At 42.7% G+C, this 18,756-nt stretch overlaps 1 protein-coding gene across 2 annotated transcripts; it reads left to right on the forward strand.

Annotated features, from left to right (window-relative positions):
• The first annotated feature begins 4,339 nt into the window (after nucleotides 1–4,339).
• Nucleotides 4,340–13,893, forward strand: LOC115168288 (microtubule-associated protein RP/EB family member 1). Of its 2 annotated transcripts, XR_003870647.1 has the most exons (8): nucleotides 4,340–4,652; nucleotides 5,518–5,641; nucleotides 5,834–5,979; nucleotides 6,757–6,949; nucleotides 7,295–7,404; nucleotides 7,545–7,697; nucleotides 10,999–12,128; nucleotides 12,162–13,893. XR_003870647.1 is itself a non-coding variant. In XM_029723426.1 (7 exons), exons 2-7 carry the CDS (start codon nucleotides 5,521–5,523, stop codon nucleotides 11,047–11,049), a joined length of 774 nt encoding a protein of 257 aa, XP_029579286.1. In that variant the 5' UTR covers nucleotides 4,340–4,652; nucleotides 5,518–5,520; the 3' UTR covers nucleotides 11,050–13,893. The 2 variants fall into 2 exon arrangements, 1 of the variants encoding a protein (XP_029579286.1); XM_029723426.1 differs by having other exon boundaries at nucleotides 10,999–13,893.
• The last annotated feature ends 4,863 nt before the right edge of the window (nucleotides 13,894–18,756 follow it).

Consider the following 18,756-nt stretch of genomic DNA (forward strand, 5'->3'; position numbering starts at 1 on the left):
TTTTACACTTGATTTTATTGCTTCCAAGAGTTACTTGATGTGGAATAGAGTTCCATGTAGTCATGACTCTTTTTGGTACTGTGCGCATCCTGTAGTCTGTTCTGGACTTGGGGACTGTGAAGAGACCTCTGGTGGCATGTCTTGTGGGGTATGCGTGGGTGTCCGAGCTGTGTGCTAGTAGTTTAAACAGACAGCTCGGTGCAGTCAACATGTCGATAGTTCTCACAAATACAGGTAGTGATGAAGTCAATTTTTCCTCTACTTTGAGCCAGGAGAGATTGACATGCATATTATTAATATTAGCTCTCCATGTACATTTAAGGGCCAGCTGTGCTACACTGTTCTGGGCCAATTGTAATTTTCCTAAGTTCCTCTTTATGGCACTTGATCACACGACTGGGCAGTAGTCCAGGTGCCACAAAACTAGGGCCTGTAGGACTGGCCTTGTTGATAACGTTGCTAAGAAGGCAGAGTAACGCTTTATTATGAACAGACCTCTCCCCATCTTAGCTACTGTTGCATCAATATGTTTTGACCATGACAGTTTACAATTCATGGTTACTCCAAGCAGTTTAGTCTCCTCAACTTGCTCAATTTACACATTATTAATTACAAGATTTAGTTGAGGTTTAGAGTTTAGTAAATGATTGGTCTCAAATACAATGCTTTTCGTTTTTTATTTATTTTATATTTAGGACTAACTTATTTCTTACCACCCATTCTGAAACTGACTGCAGCTTTTTGTCAGGTGTTGCAGTGATTTCACTTGATTTGGTAGCTGACTTGTAAGGTACTGAGTCATCAGCATACATAGACATACAGGCTTTACTCAGAGCCAGGTCATTAGTAAAGATTGAAACAATTAAGGGGCCTAGACAGCTGCCCTGGAGAATGCCTGACTCTACCTGGATTATGTTGGAGAGGCTTCCATTAAATAACACCCCCTGTGTTCTATTACACAGGTAACTCTCTATCCACAATATAGCAGGGGATGTAAAGCCATAACACGTTTTTCCAGCAGCAGATTATGATTGATAATGTCAAAAGCTGCACTGAAGTCTAACAAAACAGCTCCCACAATCTTTTATCAATTTCTGTCAGCCAATCATCAGTAATTTAAGTGCCATAGACCTGTGTTGCCACACTGATCCCTACCTGCTAGTGAAGCGTTGGTCGTCACTACTTCCCGCCTTGCCGGAAATTATCCGAGAGGGACACCTGTAATCAGGTAGGCTCTCTTCCTCCACGCGAAGGTCGTTGATCCACACTTGTAGTGGCCTTAAAGACAGCAGGCCTAATGGCGTCACCCAGCAAGCATGCCCATCACTTGTTGGAACATTCGTACCTTCACCAATGCATTCAACTGGAATTGTTGCAGAAGAGCTACTGGGAGCTTTCTCAGCGTCCGTCTGGAGTCATTGGACATTGGGACTTGGGCGAGCCAGACCTGGTGACGAGTCACAACAAGGGTGGACATCAGTCTGTCTAGTTCCCAATGCGGGGTGCTGTGTTGTAGGCCCGTGACAGTAGCTCATCTGTGGCTCTGCAATGGGGTCTGGGGCAGCAGGCATCATCCTTCAGCGCTTCATCTAAGGAGAGCATCAGCTCTGCTATGCATTCATCCACCTTAGGCATATGGTCCAACCCATGTGGTTTTGCGTCGCGCATGGCAGATAGTGTCCTACTGTCCTTGCTATGGTGGGCGAGAGCCCATGGGTCGGACCAGCATCTCTGAAGCTCCGTAACAAAATCCGGTGAAGGTGGCACACTGAAAGGTGTAGCTGCCAGGGCCTTCTTAAAGAATGGCTTAGCTGCAGCTTGAGGGTCATCAAGCTTTAGCCTAGCTAAGGCCACACGCAGGACAGCACGTAGTGAGGCAGAGCTTTTTTCTGACTCTGTGTGATCAGACCCTCGGAATGACTCCTCTGACCCATCTTTAGCGTTGAGACTGAATTTGTCCACAACACTGGTTGGCACCTCCTTCACCATGTTGGGTGTATCATCCTTCTGGTCACTAAAGTGCCGGTTGAATGCCCGAGTGGTCATCATCACGGCTATCTGAGTCCTCTGTTTCATCCCCCATGCTGGAGGGAGTGCTAGAGAGCACCGACTCAGGGGGCTTGAAGAAATGCAAAAGTGTTTTTAGCTGCTTTATCTTAGAGGATAATTAATCAACCTTCCCGAGTGAGGCTCTTATTTTTAGACTGTTTTACCTGGGGGGGGGGGGGGGTGTCCCTCTTTTGGTTGCCTTGGGTGGGTCCTGGCGAACAACGCCGAACACTTGTAAATTATCTGTGAAATCCAGGCCCTCAACCAGGATGGCGCAGTTAATGCAGGGGTCAGAAAGGGCCTCACCTAGGTGGCCAATGCCTAGGCAGGCGGGGCACAGGTCATGACCATCTTCTACTTGTAGTTCAGCTCCACAAGAGGAGCAGCCATGTATGCCCAGCATCATGGTGATGCAGTGTTCTCTCAGCTCAGAAAATAAATGACAAAATATAAATATTTCTTATGCAATATACTAATTCATCAAATTAAGTAATATAATAGTAACCGGAGACTGTATACAACAGCTGCCACAATAGACAGTAAGGGTAGAGAGCTACAATAATCTGTCAGGAGCTGTACAGCACCCACAAAATAATTTCGGGAGAGCCTAGCTATGACCACAGGGCTGGAGCAGGAGAGATATCATGTTTAATCGTAGGCTTATTTATGCGAAACACGCACGAATGGCCATCGTTTGGTAAGACAAGCTGACAACACACAGCGTCAGCTAGGTGGAGTTGGTAAGCTAGCTGACAACACACAGTGGCAGCTAGGTTGAGTTGGTAAACTAGCTAGCTAGCTAGGTTGTAGCATGCTAGTAATACCAAGGGAGAGGGATGCCTAAGGGAGGCAATCCGAATATAAAGTCATATAGCTGGCTAGGCTAATAACCTTCCTAGACGTGGTTATCTAGGGAAGAAGTGACACATTCGAGTTTTAAATAGTTGAAGGAAGACTAGTGCCCGGTGGCCTTGATAACGAGCCAGCAGTGGAGGATCTCTTTACATGGTTAGCACCAGAGTATGGTGGCCAACACACACACTAGCTGGTGGGCTAAGTCCGCAGAGGACACGTAAACCCGATATCCTCCCATAAAAGGGAGAGGTAGGAATGAACTGTCACACAGCCTTGGAGGGCAATTTTCGCGCTCTGACCCACAGGTCACAGTTGCACTGAGGGATGGTCACAGAGTTTCTGAACCCAGAGGAGCAACGGGGTTTGAAAAGTCAATGGGTGTGTTCGTAAATTCACTCTAGAATGCCAGAGTGTGCTCAGAATGCGCTCTGGGCGTTCGTAAATTCAGAGCAGATTTTCCGCAGCCTACTGCGTAGGGCTGATCCTAGTTTCTGACCTCACAATAGCAGTCAAACACCCAAGCTAACTAAAGGGTGTGTGTTCATAAATTCAGAGCGTTTCGCTCTCGAGTGTTCAGAGCGCACATAGGACGAAGAGGAGTAGAGTTGATCCGAGTTGCGCTGGCCTCACAACTGCAGTCAATCACCCAAGCTATCTGGCTAACGTTGGTTAGCTTGCAAGCTACTTCCAGACACAAGAGAACACCTCACTGAGCATTTTACTCACTTTAGCATAGCTGTTTTCATGTTATCTAGAGCGATGGTGACTGTCACTGTGCTGCTGGCAACAATTTAATAACGTTTTTCTGTTGTGCATTCGTAAATTCCTGTTATTCTGCACCCTGGCACACTCAGACGAGAGTGGTCTGAAAACGAAGTAGATAGCCAGAGTGAATTTACGAACACTTAGTTGTTAATTTTCTCGAAATCTAAAGGCACAACCTAGATTCGAGCCACTGTCTTAAGTAGTTGAACATGTTATTACTCCAATCTCGTAAAAGGGCGAAATTGACACGTTTTAATTTTCATCAAAACTGCTTTATATCAAAGGAGTGCGGTTGATTCTGCACATGTGCGCAGTTCGGCGCGAGACGACGGCTAGTTTAGCTAGCCATTCGGGGATTTATTTTGGAGAAGCAGTTTTAGTCTTCATACTGTACTGTCTTTGGTATGGTTGATTGGCACTACATCTGGTCTTGCCCAAGCCGCTCCCCATGTGACAGATTATCCATTATATTGACCAGATACTCAATTGGGCGCTCTAACAATAAAAAATAAATGTATTCAAAAAAATATGGAAGACAGTTAGGAGAAGGCGATAACAGGTGGGACCATTATTGCCAATGAGGGCAGATACGAGTGCGTTATCAGGCACAACTCCTATATTTTTCTCAAAGTTGCTGGGGTGTCACGTGTCCTACTTATATCAGTACACTCGTAACAACCTAACTATGCATTACGAAACGTATATTTGATCAAATAAACCACACGTAGCAAATAATCCATGACATCTTTCGATAACTAAATTCGACACTCTCGTTGGACCCAGTTATCCATCTCTGCCCATATCCACCAGTGAGCTCCAGCATGCGTCTAGACTTTGAGTCTAGGCTTTACGTCTAGGCTTTGCGTCTAGGCTTTACGTCGTGGCGTTGTTCACCCCGCCGGCAGATTTCTCGAATGAGCTGAGAGCAGTAAACATTGACGTCTGTTGAATTAATATATTGGCAACACCTACGCCAAAACAGGGTAAGTAATTTATACAGCAATATTTACAATTGAAAACGTGTAATTTAACAAGCTAGCATTTAGTTAGCCAATGGCATGGATGGGACGCAGAGGCCGGGGCTAGATTGAATGTACAGCTCTATGCCTATGGTATATGGGGTTTAGTTAGCTAGCATGACTGAGTTGGGAGGGGAGAAATGTTACCAGACCAGCTAGTTAGCCACCCAGTATAAGCCTGCTACAGATAGTTTGCGCACTATTAATATGCAACGTATTTATCTAACATTACTTTGTCTTTACTAGCTCGATAAACTAGCTGTTAGGTTGAAAATGACAACCTAGTTAACGTTAGTAGGTAACTTAGAAACGTTAGCTAGATAACTTTCATTACAAGCAGACTTCATGATATAGCCAACGTTAGCTAACGTTGGCACATTTATTTGATAGTAATTTCAGGGCCATTCTAGCTACCTAACTTGGGTAGCTACCGCCGTTCGCTTACACATCTGCAAGACAATGCTTACTTCCATCCTCGTAATTTCCACTCACCAATACGTCTAAATGAACTACCCAACGTTGCGAAAGCTAGTCCAACTGAACTAAACTACCAAGTTATCTGATATAGTTAGCTAGCTAGCCAGTGTTCAGAAGTGATTCAGTCTGGTTAGCAGAACTGGCTGCAGCTTTCTTCAACTCATCTTCCCCTGACCATGATCATTTCCCTTCGTTTCAGGAATGCCCCCCCCCCCCCCCCCCCCCCCCAAACCTGTTGTATCTCTGACATGATTATATGGCATAGAAATGTCCTAAAAAAAATAATCACCTGTGTGCTTTTTCTAACGTGACATGAAGTTGAAATCAACATTTCTCCTTTGTGCTTCAACAGAAAATGGCTGTGAACGTTTACTCAACCTCAGTGTGCAGTGACAACTTGAGTCGTCATGACATGCTTGCATGGATCAACGAATCGTTACAGATCAACCTTACTAAGATAGAGCTGTTATGTTCAGGTAATTGGCAGGTTATGGATGGCACAACTGCATTTGTTCTTGCATTACTTCATAAGGTGGAGATTGCTTATATGGTTAGGGAAAATGAAAGTAAATCCTGTAATTGATGTAGGTTAAGCCTACTTTCCTTTAGTGTCAGTATGTGATCAAAGAGGAATAGTTCATTACCATTTGTGTTGACCCCTTCTCAAGGTGCGGCCTACTGCCAGTTTATGGACATGCTCTTCCCTGGCTGTGTGCCTTTGAAGAAAGTCAAATTTGCTGCAAAACTAGAGCACGAATTCATTCACAACTTTAAGATCTTGCAAGCTGGCTTCAAAAGAATGGGTGTTGACAAAGTAAGTAGGCAATTCCATTTTCCCTCTCAGCATGTCCTAGGTTCTAGTCTACATCCATAGCTCTATTTGCCAGGCTGATATTTTTTTGAGCTGGTTGCTTTTGAAGCATATTAATGTAATCTATTGATCCTTTTGCTTCCTGTTTTTACCATGTGTTGGCTTGTAACATGATAACAATTCAACAACGGCATGTTCTCTAATCCTAATCTTTGCCTTCTCATTTGGATTTACACATCTGAGTTGCCCGTAGTGTGGGTTTGTCTGTGTGTGTACCAATGATGTCAGCTGCTGTATACTTCTCTGCCACTGCTTGCTAATAGTGTTTACTGCTGAGCTAGCATGACCTCTCTACAGTGGCTCACTGATATTGACTTTCCTGTGCCCGCAGAGACAGGACTGTTGGCATCCTATACAGTCTCCATTCTGTTAGTCATTGGTTCTCATCCAGTAGTTAGATGGCGTATTTCTTGGATTCGGCTACTGCACACTGAAGAGCTGTCCTGTCTCTTAGAGACAGAGAGCAAAACACTTCAGAGCGAGAGTTTTGATTTTCTCCAATCCAGTGTCATGACGAAGTCCCTTAGAAATGGACAGTCCTTGTCTCCTAGTCTCTGTGTGTTATATCCACATCCCGACAGCGTTTGTAACGGTAGTCACTACCTCCGCGACGCATGTTTAGTCTAAATCAACTATGTATGATGTGCACATCCACTAGTGTTTATTTAACCCTTTTTTGTGATGTTGAATCCACTTACCTGGTGCTTTGTTCTTCCCAAGATCATCCCTGTTGACAAGTTGATAAAAAGCAAGTTCCAGGACAACTTTGAGTTTGTGCAGTGGTTCAAGAAGTTCTTTGATGCCAACTATGATGGGAAAGAGTACGACCCTGTGGAGGCTCGCCAGGGCCAAGACTCCATGTCCAACCCCGCCATGTCGGCCCTCAACAAGCCCAAGAAAATCCTCAACACTGGTGAGAATAGTGGCTGAGCCTGTGCAATGGTTTTATATATATTTTCACTGTAGTATTACTTTTTAGGAGTGGTTCCCCTACAGAAAGTTCTAGGTGGGGCACAAAGGCCCCAAAATCAACATCTTGAGACCTGTTGAACTAAAATTGTCAATTGAAAGCAACAAAATCAAAATTGTTTTAGTTTGGAGGGGAGAATGGAAACACTGTAGGAGAAATACTGACTAGCAGCAAGAAATGGCTTCTGTAAGCAGTCTAGAGGTGATTTGTCTTTCCATACTTAAATCTACTGAGCTTGTCAATAACCTCTCCCCATCTCTTTTCTGACTGGCTGCTTGTTCCCCTCAGCACCCCAGCGGGCAGCAGTTGCCAAGGTAGCACCCAAAATGGCGCCCAGCTTGGCGCGGAGACCAGGGGCTGGTGGAGGTGATGAGGAGCGGGCAGAACTCATCCAGGAGGTACTGTCATCCATCCTTCCATTCATGAATTCATGTGCCATGTCTTGTTAGAAATAATAACAATTGGTTTGACTGAAGTTCTAGCCAAAGTTCAGTGATATACAGGTTGTATCATCTGTTGCCCACCTCCCTCCTCCCAGGTGAATATACTGAAGTCCACCATCCAGGACATGGAGAAGGAGAGGGACTTTTATTTTGGCAAACTGAGGAACATTGAGCTCATCTGCCAAGAGAAGGAAGGAGAGGGTGATCCCACACTGCAGAGGATCGTGGATATACTCTACGCCACAGATGTGAGTTTAGTCAACGTTACACACATCCTCGACGGGTCACTTCAGCTTTTTTAGGTTTGAGCCCATGTGTTTTGGTTCAAACAACTGCTGATGCCTTCTTAAAATTCAGTTTGTGGAATGGCATGTATGTAGCTCAAATGGAATGCTAAAGTATGCTCATACAGCTTGTGCAGTTTCCTTCAAACAGGCGACGCATGATTGGTTCATTCTGTCCGAAATTAATGCGTGCTTAGATCAGACCTGCGTCGAATAAATGTCAACACTAGTGTGCTTGATTTAGCGTACTTTGCACTTTTGGGACTATTCCATTGGTGCCTTCTATACCAGGCAAACCAAATCAAACGCCACTCAAGTGTTTGAAAAGTACACTACATTGCCAAAAGTATGTGGACACCTGCTACATCTCATTCAAAAATCATGGACATTAATATGGAGTCTGTCCCCCCCTTTTGCTTCTATAAGAGCCTCCACTCTTCTGGGAAGGTTTTCCTCTAGATGTTGGAATATTGCTGTGGGGACTTGCTTCCATTCAGCCACAAGCATTAGTGAGGTCGGGCACTGATGTTGGGTGATTAGGTATGGGTCGCAGTTCCAATTCATCCCAAATGTGTTCGATGGGGTTGAGGTCATGTCTCTCTGCAGGCCAGTCAAGTTCTTCCACACTGATCTCGGCAAACCATTTCTGTATGGACCTTGGTTTGTGCACAGGGGCATTGTCATGCTGAAACAGGAAAGGGCCTTCCCCAAACTGTTGCCATAAAGTTGGAAGCACAGAATCATCTAGCATGTCATTGACTGGTGTAGCGTTAGGATTTTCCTTTACATGGAACCCCATTTAATGAAGCTCCCGACAAACAGTTATTGTGCTGACATTGCTTCCAGAGGCAGTTTGGAACTCTGTATTGAGGACAGGTGACTTAAAAAAAAAACGCGCTTCAGCACTTGGCGGTCCCGTTCTTTGAGCATGTGTGGCCTACCACTTCGCGGCTGAGCCGATGTTGAATCTAGTCGTTTCCAGTTCACAAAAACAGCACTTACAGTTGACTGGGGCAGCTCTAGCAGGGCAAAAATTTGATGAACTGACTTGTTGGAAAGGTGACATCCTATGATGGTGCCATGTTGAAAGTTACTGAGCTCTTCAGTACGGGCCATTCTACTGTTTGTCTATGACGGTTGCATGGCTGTGTGCGTGTCAGCAACGGGTGTGGCTGGAATAGCCAAATCCACTAATTTGAAGGGATGTCCACATACTTTTGGACGTGTAGTGTATTATTTGACCCAGACTTCGATCTCATTTTGAGTGTCTTTCCGCTACGTAGAGTCCTATAACCTAATATGTAACCGGATATCTTCTAGAGGTCGACCGATTATGATTTTTCAACGCCGATACCGATAATTGGAGGACCAAAAAAGCCGATACCGATTATTTTATTTTTTTTATTTTTTTTGTTTGTAATAATGACAATTACAACAATACTGAATGAACACTTATTTTAACTTAATATAATACATCAATAAAATCAATTTAGCCTCAAATAAATAATGAAACATGTTCAATTTGGTTTAAATAATGCAAAAACAAAGTGTTGGAGAAGAAAGTAAAAGTGCAATATGTGCTATGTAAGAAAGCTAATGTTTAAGTGCCTTGCTCAGAACATGGGAACATATGAAAGCTAGTGGTTCCTTTTAACATGAGTCTTCAATATTCCCAGGTAAGAAGTTTTAGGTTGTAGTTATTATAGGACTACTTCTCTCTATACGATTTGTATTTCATATACCTTTGACTATTGGATGTTCTTATAAGCACTTTAGTATTGCCAGTGTAACAGCATAGCTTCCGTCCCTCTCCTCGCTCAAACCAGGAACACATCGACAACAGCCACCCTCGAAGCCGCGTTACCCATGCAGAGGAAGGGAAACAACTACTCCAAGTCTCAGAGCGAGTGACGCTTGAAACGCTATTAGCGTGCACCCGGCTAACTAGCTAGCCATTTCACATCGGTTACACCAGCCTAATCTTGGGAGTTGATAGGCTTGAAGGGGTGGGTATAATTTGTGGAACGTTCCAACAGGAATCTGTTCCAAAAAACGTAAAGTAAAAGGTTGCCAACCAACAATGCATACAAAGTAGCAATGCATACAAAGTAGCAACGCATACAAACCTAGCTAACTAGCTGCCGAATAGGCATCAACTCACCACGTAGCTTATTCTTAATGTTTATCCATAGGCAAACAGACATGTGAGGACAGACATTTTTCGGAATAAACGTGATAAGTGAAAAACGCAATGAAATGGACCACTCCCTACCCGGTATGTTATTCTGCCGCTATACAACTTTGTATGCGTTGTTTTTTTTGGAGACCTTGTTATTTACGAAGTTTTTGGAATAGATTCCTGTTGGAACGTTCCACAAATTATACCCACCCAGGTTGAAGTCATAAACAGCGCAATGCTTGAAGCACAGTGAAGGGCTGTTTGAATGCTTACGAGCCTGCTCCTGCCTACCACTGCTCAGTCAGACTGCTCTATCAAATCATAGACTTAATTATAATATAATAAACACACAGAAATACGAGCCTTAGGTCATTAATATGGTAAAATCCGGAAACTATCATCTCGAAAACAAGTTTTTTTTTTTTCAGTGACATACGGAACCGTTCCGTATTTTATCTAACGGGTGGCTAAGTCTAAATATTCCTGTTAGGCATTGATGTTTATGGTTAGGTACATTGGTGCAACGACAGTACTTTTTTCGCAAATGCGCTTGTTAAATCAACACCCGTTTGTCGAAGTAGGCTGTGATTCAATGAAAATTAACAGGCACAGCATCAATTATATGCAACGCAGGACACGTTAGATAAACTAGTAATATCATCAACCATGTGTAGTTAACTAGTGATTATGTTAAGATTGATAGTTTTTTATACGTCTAATGCTAGCTAGCAACTTACCTTGGCTTCTTGCTGCCCTCGCGTAACAGGTAGTCAGCCTGTTAATCCTTGTGGAGTGTAATGTAAGGTAGGTGGTTAGAGCGTTGGACTGGTAACCGAAGGTTGCAAAAACGAATCCCCCCTGAACAAGGCAGTTAACCCCCGTTTCTAGGCCGTCATTGTAAATAAGAATGTGTTCTTAATCTGACTTGCCTAGTTAAATAAAGGTGTAAAAAAAGAAAAATCGGCAAATCGCTGCCCAACAATACCGATTGTTATGAAAACTTGAAATCGGCCCTAATTAATCGGCCATTCCGATTAATCGGTCGACCTCTAATATCTTCCTCTTCATCCGTCTCTGTGATCTCAGGAGGGCTTTGTCATACCGGACGCTGAGTCAGAGGACCAGGAGGAGTTCTAACTTTCAAGACTGGATCATGCAGCTTTTAATACAACCCCTCAACCCACCAAACCCCTTCAATCAGCTACATCTCCATCCTCACCCTATGTACAAGGACCCCCCCCCCTAGAAATGTATCATGTTATGCGTTTGTGGTCTGAGTGGACTGTATATTAGAATTTTTTTCTGTGAAATCAAGTTGAAATAAGAGGTGCGTGTGTGAAGTTCCTCTTCTGAAAGCCCTTCTCTGGGTCATCCCATTGGCCCGTATCAGCATCATGCTGGTAGAAGGCAGCCATTTTGGCTCTGTTTGGGTCCAGAAGAGTGAACTGTCCATCTGTAAGATATCACTTTTTTTTTTTTTCCCCTCAATTTCTGTGTCTGTTCCGGGAATTGGAGTTACAAGTTCATTGGAACCTGCACTCACTTTTGTACATAGTATTTTTCTTATTTTTACCTGTTTCCTAAATTATCACTCTCTTTGCCACGTGTAGCAATTGTTTTCTGGGTCTGAGCTAAATCACTGAGTTTCTACTTGGTTAATGTAGTGATCGTGGGACATTTTATTTTCTTTACTAACCAACTGTTCATATCCCTCGAACCTAATTGTGTTCACTACTTTCATTTAGTCTCCTCCTGTTTGGAGATTAACCTTTTTTTAAACGGTGCAATCCTTTTTATTCCAGGAAAGTGGCTTTTTTTTTTCTCAAATATTCAGGTCAACGTCTTTTAGTGTGGCTGCAATTCTCGGGACAGCTCATAACAACCTGACAATATTTATAAAGAAACATGTTAGAAACTACAAGCTTATGGTGGAATACTTTGTGATTTATCTGGTTTTTTTTGTCTCTTGGATGTTGGAAGGCATGTGCACTGTGGATGCCACTAACTCTCTGGTCCCAAGCTTATCCCAAATTACCCACTTTGTTTTTTTTGGCATTTCTCTGTCTAAAATTGTTCACTTGGCAGGGGATGAAGTTTTAACTTGATTTAGCAGCTCTAGTGTCTAATGCATCTTCTTAGGGAATGCAAAAATGTGACTTTTTTATTTTCTACCTTCATTTATTTATTTTTTTTACTCCTGTCTTGCATTTCAATCTGTTTTGATTATGTCGCCACTGCACCATTGACAGGTTCTAGGCCCAAAACGCTGATGCGTAAATAGAACTGCTAGCCTCTGCACTGGAATATCAGAGATTTTCAAAGTTTATGAATTGCCTTATTCTTAAATACCTTTCATAACCTACATATGTGACTTTGTACTTTCTTTTTGGCAAATGTTTGTAATTCGATTTAAAGAATTGTCATTTCAGATCTTATCGTTTTTTTTCCGTTGTTTTTCTGCTGCTCTGAATGGAAGTCTAGAGAATCTGGCAAATAGATTCTCAGTCTTCCAGTTAATACAATGCTCTGACAAAGGCCAATTTACATTTGTATATCATTGATGGTTCATTTGAAGTGTTCTAAACTTATTGGTGTACTTAATCTAACTGGTGCCACCCATCTGTTTGCTGAAATGACCTGTCTGATTAATTAGAAGTACATAACTGACAAGTCCAAAGTCTTGCCGCCTTGCAGGGCCTGTTAAATAATGTGTATAATAAATTGAACAATAATGCCACAATGTTATCTATAGCATACTTTGGTTGTGCTGATAGCTGGGCATTAGCTTTGCATGTAGTTTTTTATGAAGGGGATTTTCTGATGCTGAATATGTAATGAATTGGCTTGAAGTCCACGTGGGAGCTGCACATAGATTTAACCATTGTAGTGTACTTCAGTTTTCTGGCACTAAAACGGGACCTTTCTAGGCAATGAAGGAAGTTTGAATGAAGTGCAAAAACCTTCCGAAATGCATTAGGATGCCTGGCTGTAATATTATTTCTTTTTTCAATGACGTTTTGGTCCTCGTTGCGTTCTTCAGGACCACAACCCTAATTTAATTTGTCTACTTTTTGAGATTGCCACATCCAACAGTTTTTCAAAATGGATTGGGATATGAATGTGTATGTTTGACACAGAGATGATCATTGTGACTGTTGACCTTGAGTCCAGAAACATTGTTTTGAGTGATAGTTTAAAAACATAATTGTCCTTTTATTTGATTATTTTTTTGGCTTGTTTGATGACTAAACTATCCTGGTGGCAGATTTATTTTATTTTTTGTATATTTTTTTTGTTGTATTTTTGTATTTTGTATTTTTTTTTGTTGTATGTGTTTAATTTTTTTTATTTATTTTGTGTGGGTATTTGGGTCTTAAACACGGGTCATGTTCCAGCAGTCTACAATCAATGGTTGTGTGCATCGTCATCGACTGCGCAGTCTATCAGTTTGCTATATCATATGTGGTTTGCAGATATTAAACACTTACCCAGAAGTTGAGATCTGGCAGACATCTACAATGTAGTCAGTCTGGAACGTGGAAATTGTTTTGGTAAAGTGCATTTTATATGCAAGGCAGAACCCCGCAATGGCCTGTTTCAATCTAACCTTGTGCCAATCTCTATTGGTTCCTGATTGTATTATTTTCTAGATATTTTGAATGATTAGTGTGGTTATTGGAAGGAGCCCTTGCAGCACTTGTGTTTTTGGGGTGTGAAAGATCAGTGGTGCTCATCAGATCTCCCCTGTGACGACATACTCAATCTGTGCTGACATTCTGGTACACTGTGGGCCTTGTGCCACCTTCTGCTCTCTTTTTTTTGTCTGTTGATTTTATTTTTTTTTATTTTTTTTTAGATTAAAAAAAAGAATTGTATTTCAGTGGGAAATGTATCTTATGTTTTCTGATTTACTTAAATCATGTTTGCCGAATTAAGTTTCTTACAAACAATAAACAGTATTTCAAGATTTTTTTCCCCCCACTTCTGTTGGCTGTTCATTTTTTTCTTCTTCTCTAACAAAGGTGATAAATGGCAGAAAAGGTCTGTTTTATTAAGTTGACAAAACAAGCAGTCCTAGTTCAGAATTTGAAATTCACATTACCATTTCCAGGTCAACTTGCCAGATTGGAATTCCATTGCTGTGACATCATAAAGAGTGTGCATTATTCTGGAATGTCAATTATTTAGTGAAACTCAATTGTTGAAAACCCTGAGACAACAACAAACCAGCCATATGGCCTAATGTTAGTCATGGGAAGTACTTCGGCCCAGGGCAGAAATGCCAACATGATGGAGAAGGTATCTTCAGAGGCCTGGTATGTGCATTGAGTGATAAGATGTCTGTCTAGTCATTTACACTGAGGATCATCATTTTGTAAATGTTTATCACAATTGTCTGCATAAGTAACTTTTCTTTCAGCTCCCCTACTGATGGAGACAAGCACAAACAAAATGGACCACAGGTATAGTGTAAAGACCGCTTGTGCATTACAGACCCTTCTACTGTATTTTTCTTGGTCTTATTGTCTGGTTGTAAAAGATGTCGTACTGTTATTCCTTCTATCCCGTCTCTTGTGTTGTGTAGCCGACTGCTGGCAGCGGGTGCACCAAGAGTGGCTCCCCAGAGGAGGGCGAGAAGAGGAACCAGGGACGTGTGGAGGACCAGATCAACGAGGAGCACCTTCAACGGATTGAGGCCATGTTCCATGAAGCAGACACCGATGGGGGGGGAGGTACATAGATTTCGTGCCTCTCATCTCCCGTTGATCCAGTTCTGATAGAGAAATCCACTAGCTTGACTTCTGTCTATATGCGGTAGAAATTAACCTGGAGACAAGGTTACCGTTCTGATGTCTCACTCCTCATTAAAGCCTCCTGACTATAGCAGTGCCATCGCTGTACTCATTTTCAACACCGTCTGAAGATACGTTGTGGCATGATCAGAAATACAACCATGGTTCAACACTATTATCCTTTCTCCTCTCTCTTTCTCTCCCTCGCTGAAAGGATTGGATATGGAAGAGTTTCGTGAGGCAATCAAGAAGATCATGGGTGACATTGATGATGAAGATGTGGACATTATCTTCATGAAGGTGGACACCAACTGTGACGGCGGTGTGGACTGGGTGGGTGTCTGTCTGGCCAAGCTGGTAGTTTTGAGGATCGTAAAAAAAAAAAAAAGGCTTTTTATATTTCTCTGTGTATGGGTTAATGGGTACACAGTGGGGCGTAATTGGGACTAGGGGGATAGAGTCAAATTACGTCCTCAGGCTTTTTACATGCTCCAGTGGGTGTCCCAAAGAGCGCCACTCGTCTCTCAGTGAGCCCCCTCTGACTCAAACCCCCTGCTGCCAAACCATTATTTATGATGATCCCTCTGTTACTAGACAGAGGGCCAGTCTGTGTGCTGAGACACGGGGTGACTGTGGTGGGAATCTCTTATCTAAATGCCTGAAGACTGAATACCCCCCACCCACACACACACTGATCCAGGCCAGACTCCTACTAGACAAGACTGGAATGCAACATCCACAGGGGGCAGACCACTCCAGAGGGAGAAAGGACTTATTTGAATAACATATTATCTCATTGTTTTAGTTTCAAATTGAGTTGTGTATGATTCTTCATTCCTCACCAATGGTTTTACTACATTTACTCCCTATATGAATACATCCACAGGCAGCTTGCTCATGAAACCCATGGATCATTAGACTTTTTGGCAAACTTGTGAGCAATATTTTTAAAACTCCACCTTTCTCCATACTTGATGGCTGCATCCAATGAAGGCACAGAAATGCTTAGAAAAGGTGCTGGCTAGCAGAGTAGAACACTTTAAAAAGAAAAGCAGAGCTGCACATTCAATGTAGAGTTTGATCTGAAGCTATTGTTTTTGCTATCATTATAAATGTTTGTAGGCTTATGTAGCCAAATTGTATTTATGATCACATGTTATCCATTCATGACTTATGTCTATTTACATCTGTAAATCAACCAATGAAATCAACCCACAGCTAGCTTTGATTATGGACATGTGTGTGTTCTTTCAAACTATATTAACTAGTGATCTGCAGTGTTGATCATTATACTCTGATGAAGACAGCTTGGCTGTCGGAACATTGGTTATAAAATGATTGCGTCTGAGCTTCTAGAGTGCAATTTTCTTTTTCATGCATTCAAAATGACACACTATTCCCTACTCTAGCACACGTGGGGAGTAGGGTACCATTTCTTATTCGTCATTGGACATACAGTAGCTCATGATGTGTGCCTGTCTGCCTGTAGGATGAGTATCTAAACTACATGCTGCTGGAGTACAGGGAGAAGGACTCCCTACAGAAGCAGAACCGTCCCCTCTACTTCCCCAAACCTCTAAAGATCATCCCTGTGTAAGTGCTCTCTCACTTGGATCCTATTCATTACGGCACAACGTAGCAAAACGTTTTGCAATGGAAAACAAAAACAAGCGTTTCTTATTGGAAAAGTCCAAGCAGTCCCATGTTGTCATGGAACGGTGCCATGCCTGGGAGACCGGAGAAGGATGGGATGCTACTGCTGTATGTGAGATGAGTGGTTGCTCTCCGATAGACATGGATGGTTCCCATTATTGTTGGCTAGGACAACTACTCCCCAGTTGTATGTGTGTGGAGAGGGTGAAAGAGATTATTTCCATATAACAGCGCCTTTTTGTAGTTTAAAATGTCAATTATTCAAAGGGTCCAAGGATTTTGGCCATGAATCTCCCAAGTACTTTCTAAACCCCACTCTTTACACCCACGCCCTTTGCATTCTTCTGTTCTCTCAAGTGTATGCTTTCTTTCCTATTCTCTGTCTACGGGGTTGTGTGTGTCTAGTGTGGCCATGCATGCATCCCCCCCTGTCTGTGTCAGTGACTCATGTCCGTGGATGACACAGCACTGCTACTCTCCTTACTCACGGTGTGTCTGAGATCACAGGCATCCAGTCTCCCTGGGGTCTATTTTCTGACTGTAGGAGACATGGAGAAAGGCAGTCTATAAATATCACCAGAGAATGGCTAAGATAATGTCATTTAATGGTATTGTTGGAGAACAGGTCTTTAGAAATATTGCAGCTTGCCACTTTTTTCTCATGTATATTTGACAAACAAAATACTCTGAATCCTAAATGTCCAATAATCCACACACAGATTTTGTTCTTTGACTGATGTCTTGGTGGTTTGTGAGGTCTGTGTGGTTTCTTTCTGGTTCTCTGCAGTGCCCACTGTGAGCCCATCGTTCGGCTGCAGTTCTACCCCTTCCAGACCCCCCAGGCAGAGAAGAACGGGGGGCAGGGCAGGGCCGTGCCCAAAACCCGCGCCCAGCTGGGACGCTACCTGTCTGTCAGCAGAGACGGCATCCTCAACTACTGGAGCGAGAGGTTCAAACTGACACGCACTGTCAATGTGAGTGTGTCTGTGTGTGCACGCCACTGTGTGTGTACAAGTGCATCTTTGTGTGTGTGTGCGCACTTAAAACACCAGAGTACTTCCCTTCAGAGGTTAGACTGAGGAGAGAGGTATTCAGTGCAGTGCATTGCATGGTAGGATGAAATTGAGTTGAAATTGAGTTGATGCTGCTCTTCCATAGAGAAGGATGGATGTCCTGTCACCACCTTGTCTATTTTGAAATTGGCCACAATGACTCATCCATGGATATAAAGTAGACACCTGCCATGGAAATAAATCAGACCGGCATAGTTCAGCTCTACGGGGACAGGTGGTGCCACACATCACCCGTCTGATTGGGCGGGCCACTGAGGACACCGTAGGCGGATTGCCTCGTCTCTCCATGGGCTCTGTTAAAACCACTGCTTCTGTAAAGGCTGACCAAGATTACCAACATCTCAGTATATCTAAACCTTCTGAATCTTGCATGGGATGCTATCTCTGTAATGTGATCCAGAAGACCAATGCACCAAGCAGGTGTCTTACTTAAACCTTATTACATGGGATTAGTGGTCTATACACAGTATACACGGAGTATACAAAATATTAAGAACAGCTGCTCTTTCCATGACAGACTGACCAGGTGAAAGCTATGATCCCTTATTGATGTCACCTGTTAAATCCACTTCGGTCAGTGTAGAGGAAGGGGAGTAGATGGGTTAAAGAAGGATTTTTATGCCTTGAGACAATTGAGACATGGATTGTGTATGTGTGCCATTCAGAGGGTGAATGGGCAAGACTTCTATTTAAGTGCCTTTGAACAGGGTATGGTAGTAGGTGCCAGGTTTGTGTCAACAACTGCAACGCTGCTGATTTTTTTTTCACGCACCACAGTTTCCTGTGTGTATCAAGAATTGGTCCACCACCCAAAAGACATCTAGCCAACTTGACACAACTGTGGGAGTCAACATGGGCCATCATCCCTGTGGAATGCTTTCGACACCTTAGAGTCCATGCCCCAGCGAATTGAGGCTGTTCTGAGGTCAAAATAGGGAGGGGGGGGGGTGCAACTCAATATTAGGAAGGTGTTCCTAATGTTTTGTATACTCCGTGTATATCACATAATGCTTTAAGTTGAAACCTCAATATTATCACTTTTATATATACAGTGGGGAGAAAAAGTATTTGATACACTGCCGATTTTGCAGGTTTTCCTACTTACAAAGCATGTAGAGGTCTGTCATTGTAATTCTAAAACAAAAATCCAGAAAATCACATTGTATGATTTTTAAGTAATTAATTTGCATTTTATTGCATGACATAAGTATTTGATCACCTACCAACCAGTAAGAATTCCGGCTCTCACAGACCAGTTAGTTTTTCTTTATGATGCCCTCCTGTTCTCCACTCATTACCTGTATTAACTGCACCTGTTTGAACTC

The sequence above is a fragment of the Salmo trutta genome, chromosome 30, assembly GCF_901001165.1.
Source record: "Salmo trutta chromosome 30, fSalTru1.1, whole genome shotgun sequence".
In the NCBI taxonomy this organism is placed as follows: domain Eukaryota; kingdom Metazoa; phylum Chordata; class Actinopteri; order Salmoniformes; family Salmonidae; genus Salmo; species Salmo trutta.

Bases quoted from the DNA above. Each gene is read 5' to 3' on its own strand.
- LOC115168288 (XM_029723426.1), top strand. From the start codon at position 5,521: ATGGCTGTGAACGTTTACTCAACCTCAGTGTGCAGTGACAACTTGAGT. The intron at 6,950-7,294 runs GTGAGAATAGTG...TGTTCCCCTCAG, and splicing joins CAAGAAAATCCTCAACACTG to CACCCCAGCGGGCAGCAGTT. The intron at 7,698-10,998 runs GTGAGTTTAGTC...CTGTGATCTCAG, and splicing joins ATATACTCTACGCCACAGAT to GAGGGCTTTGTCATACCGGA.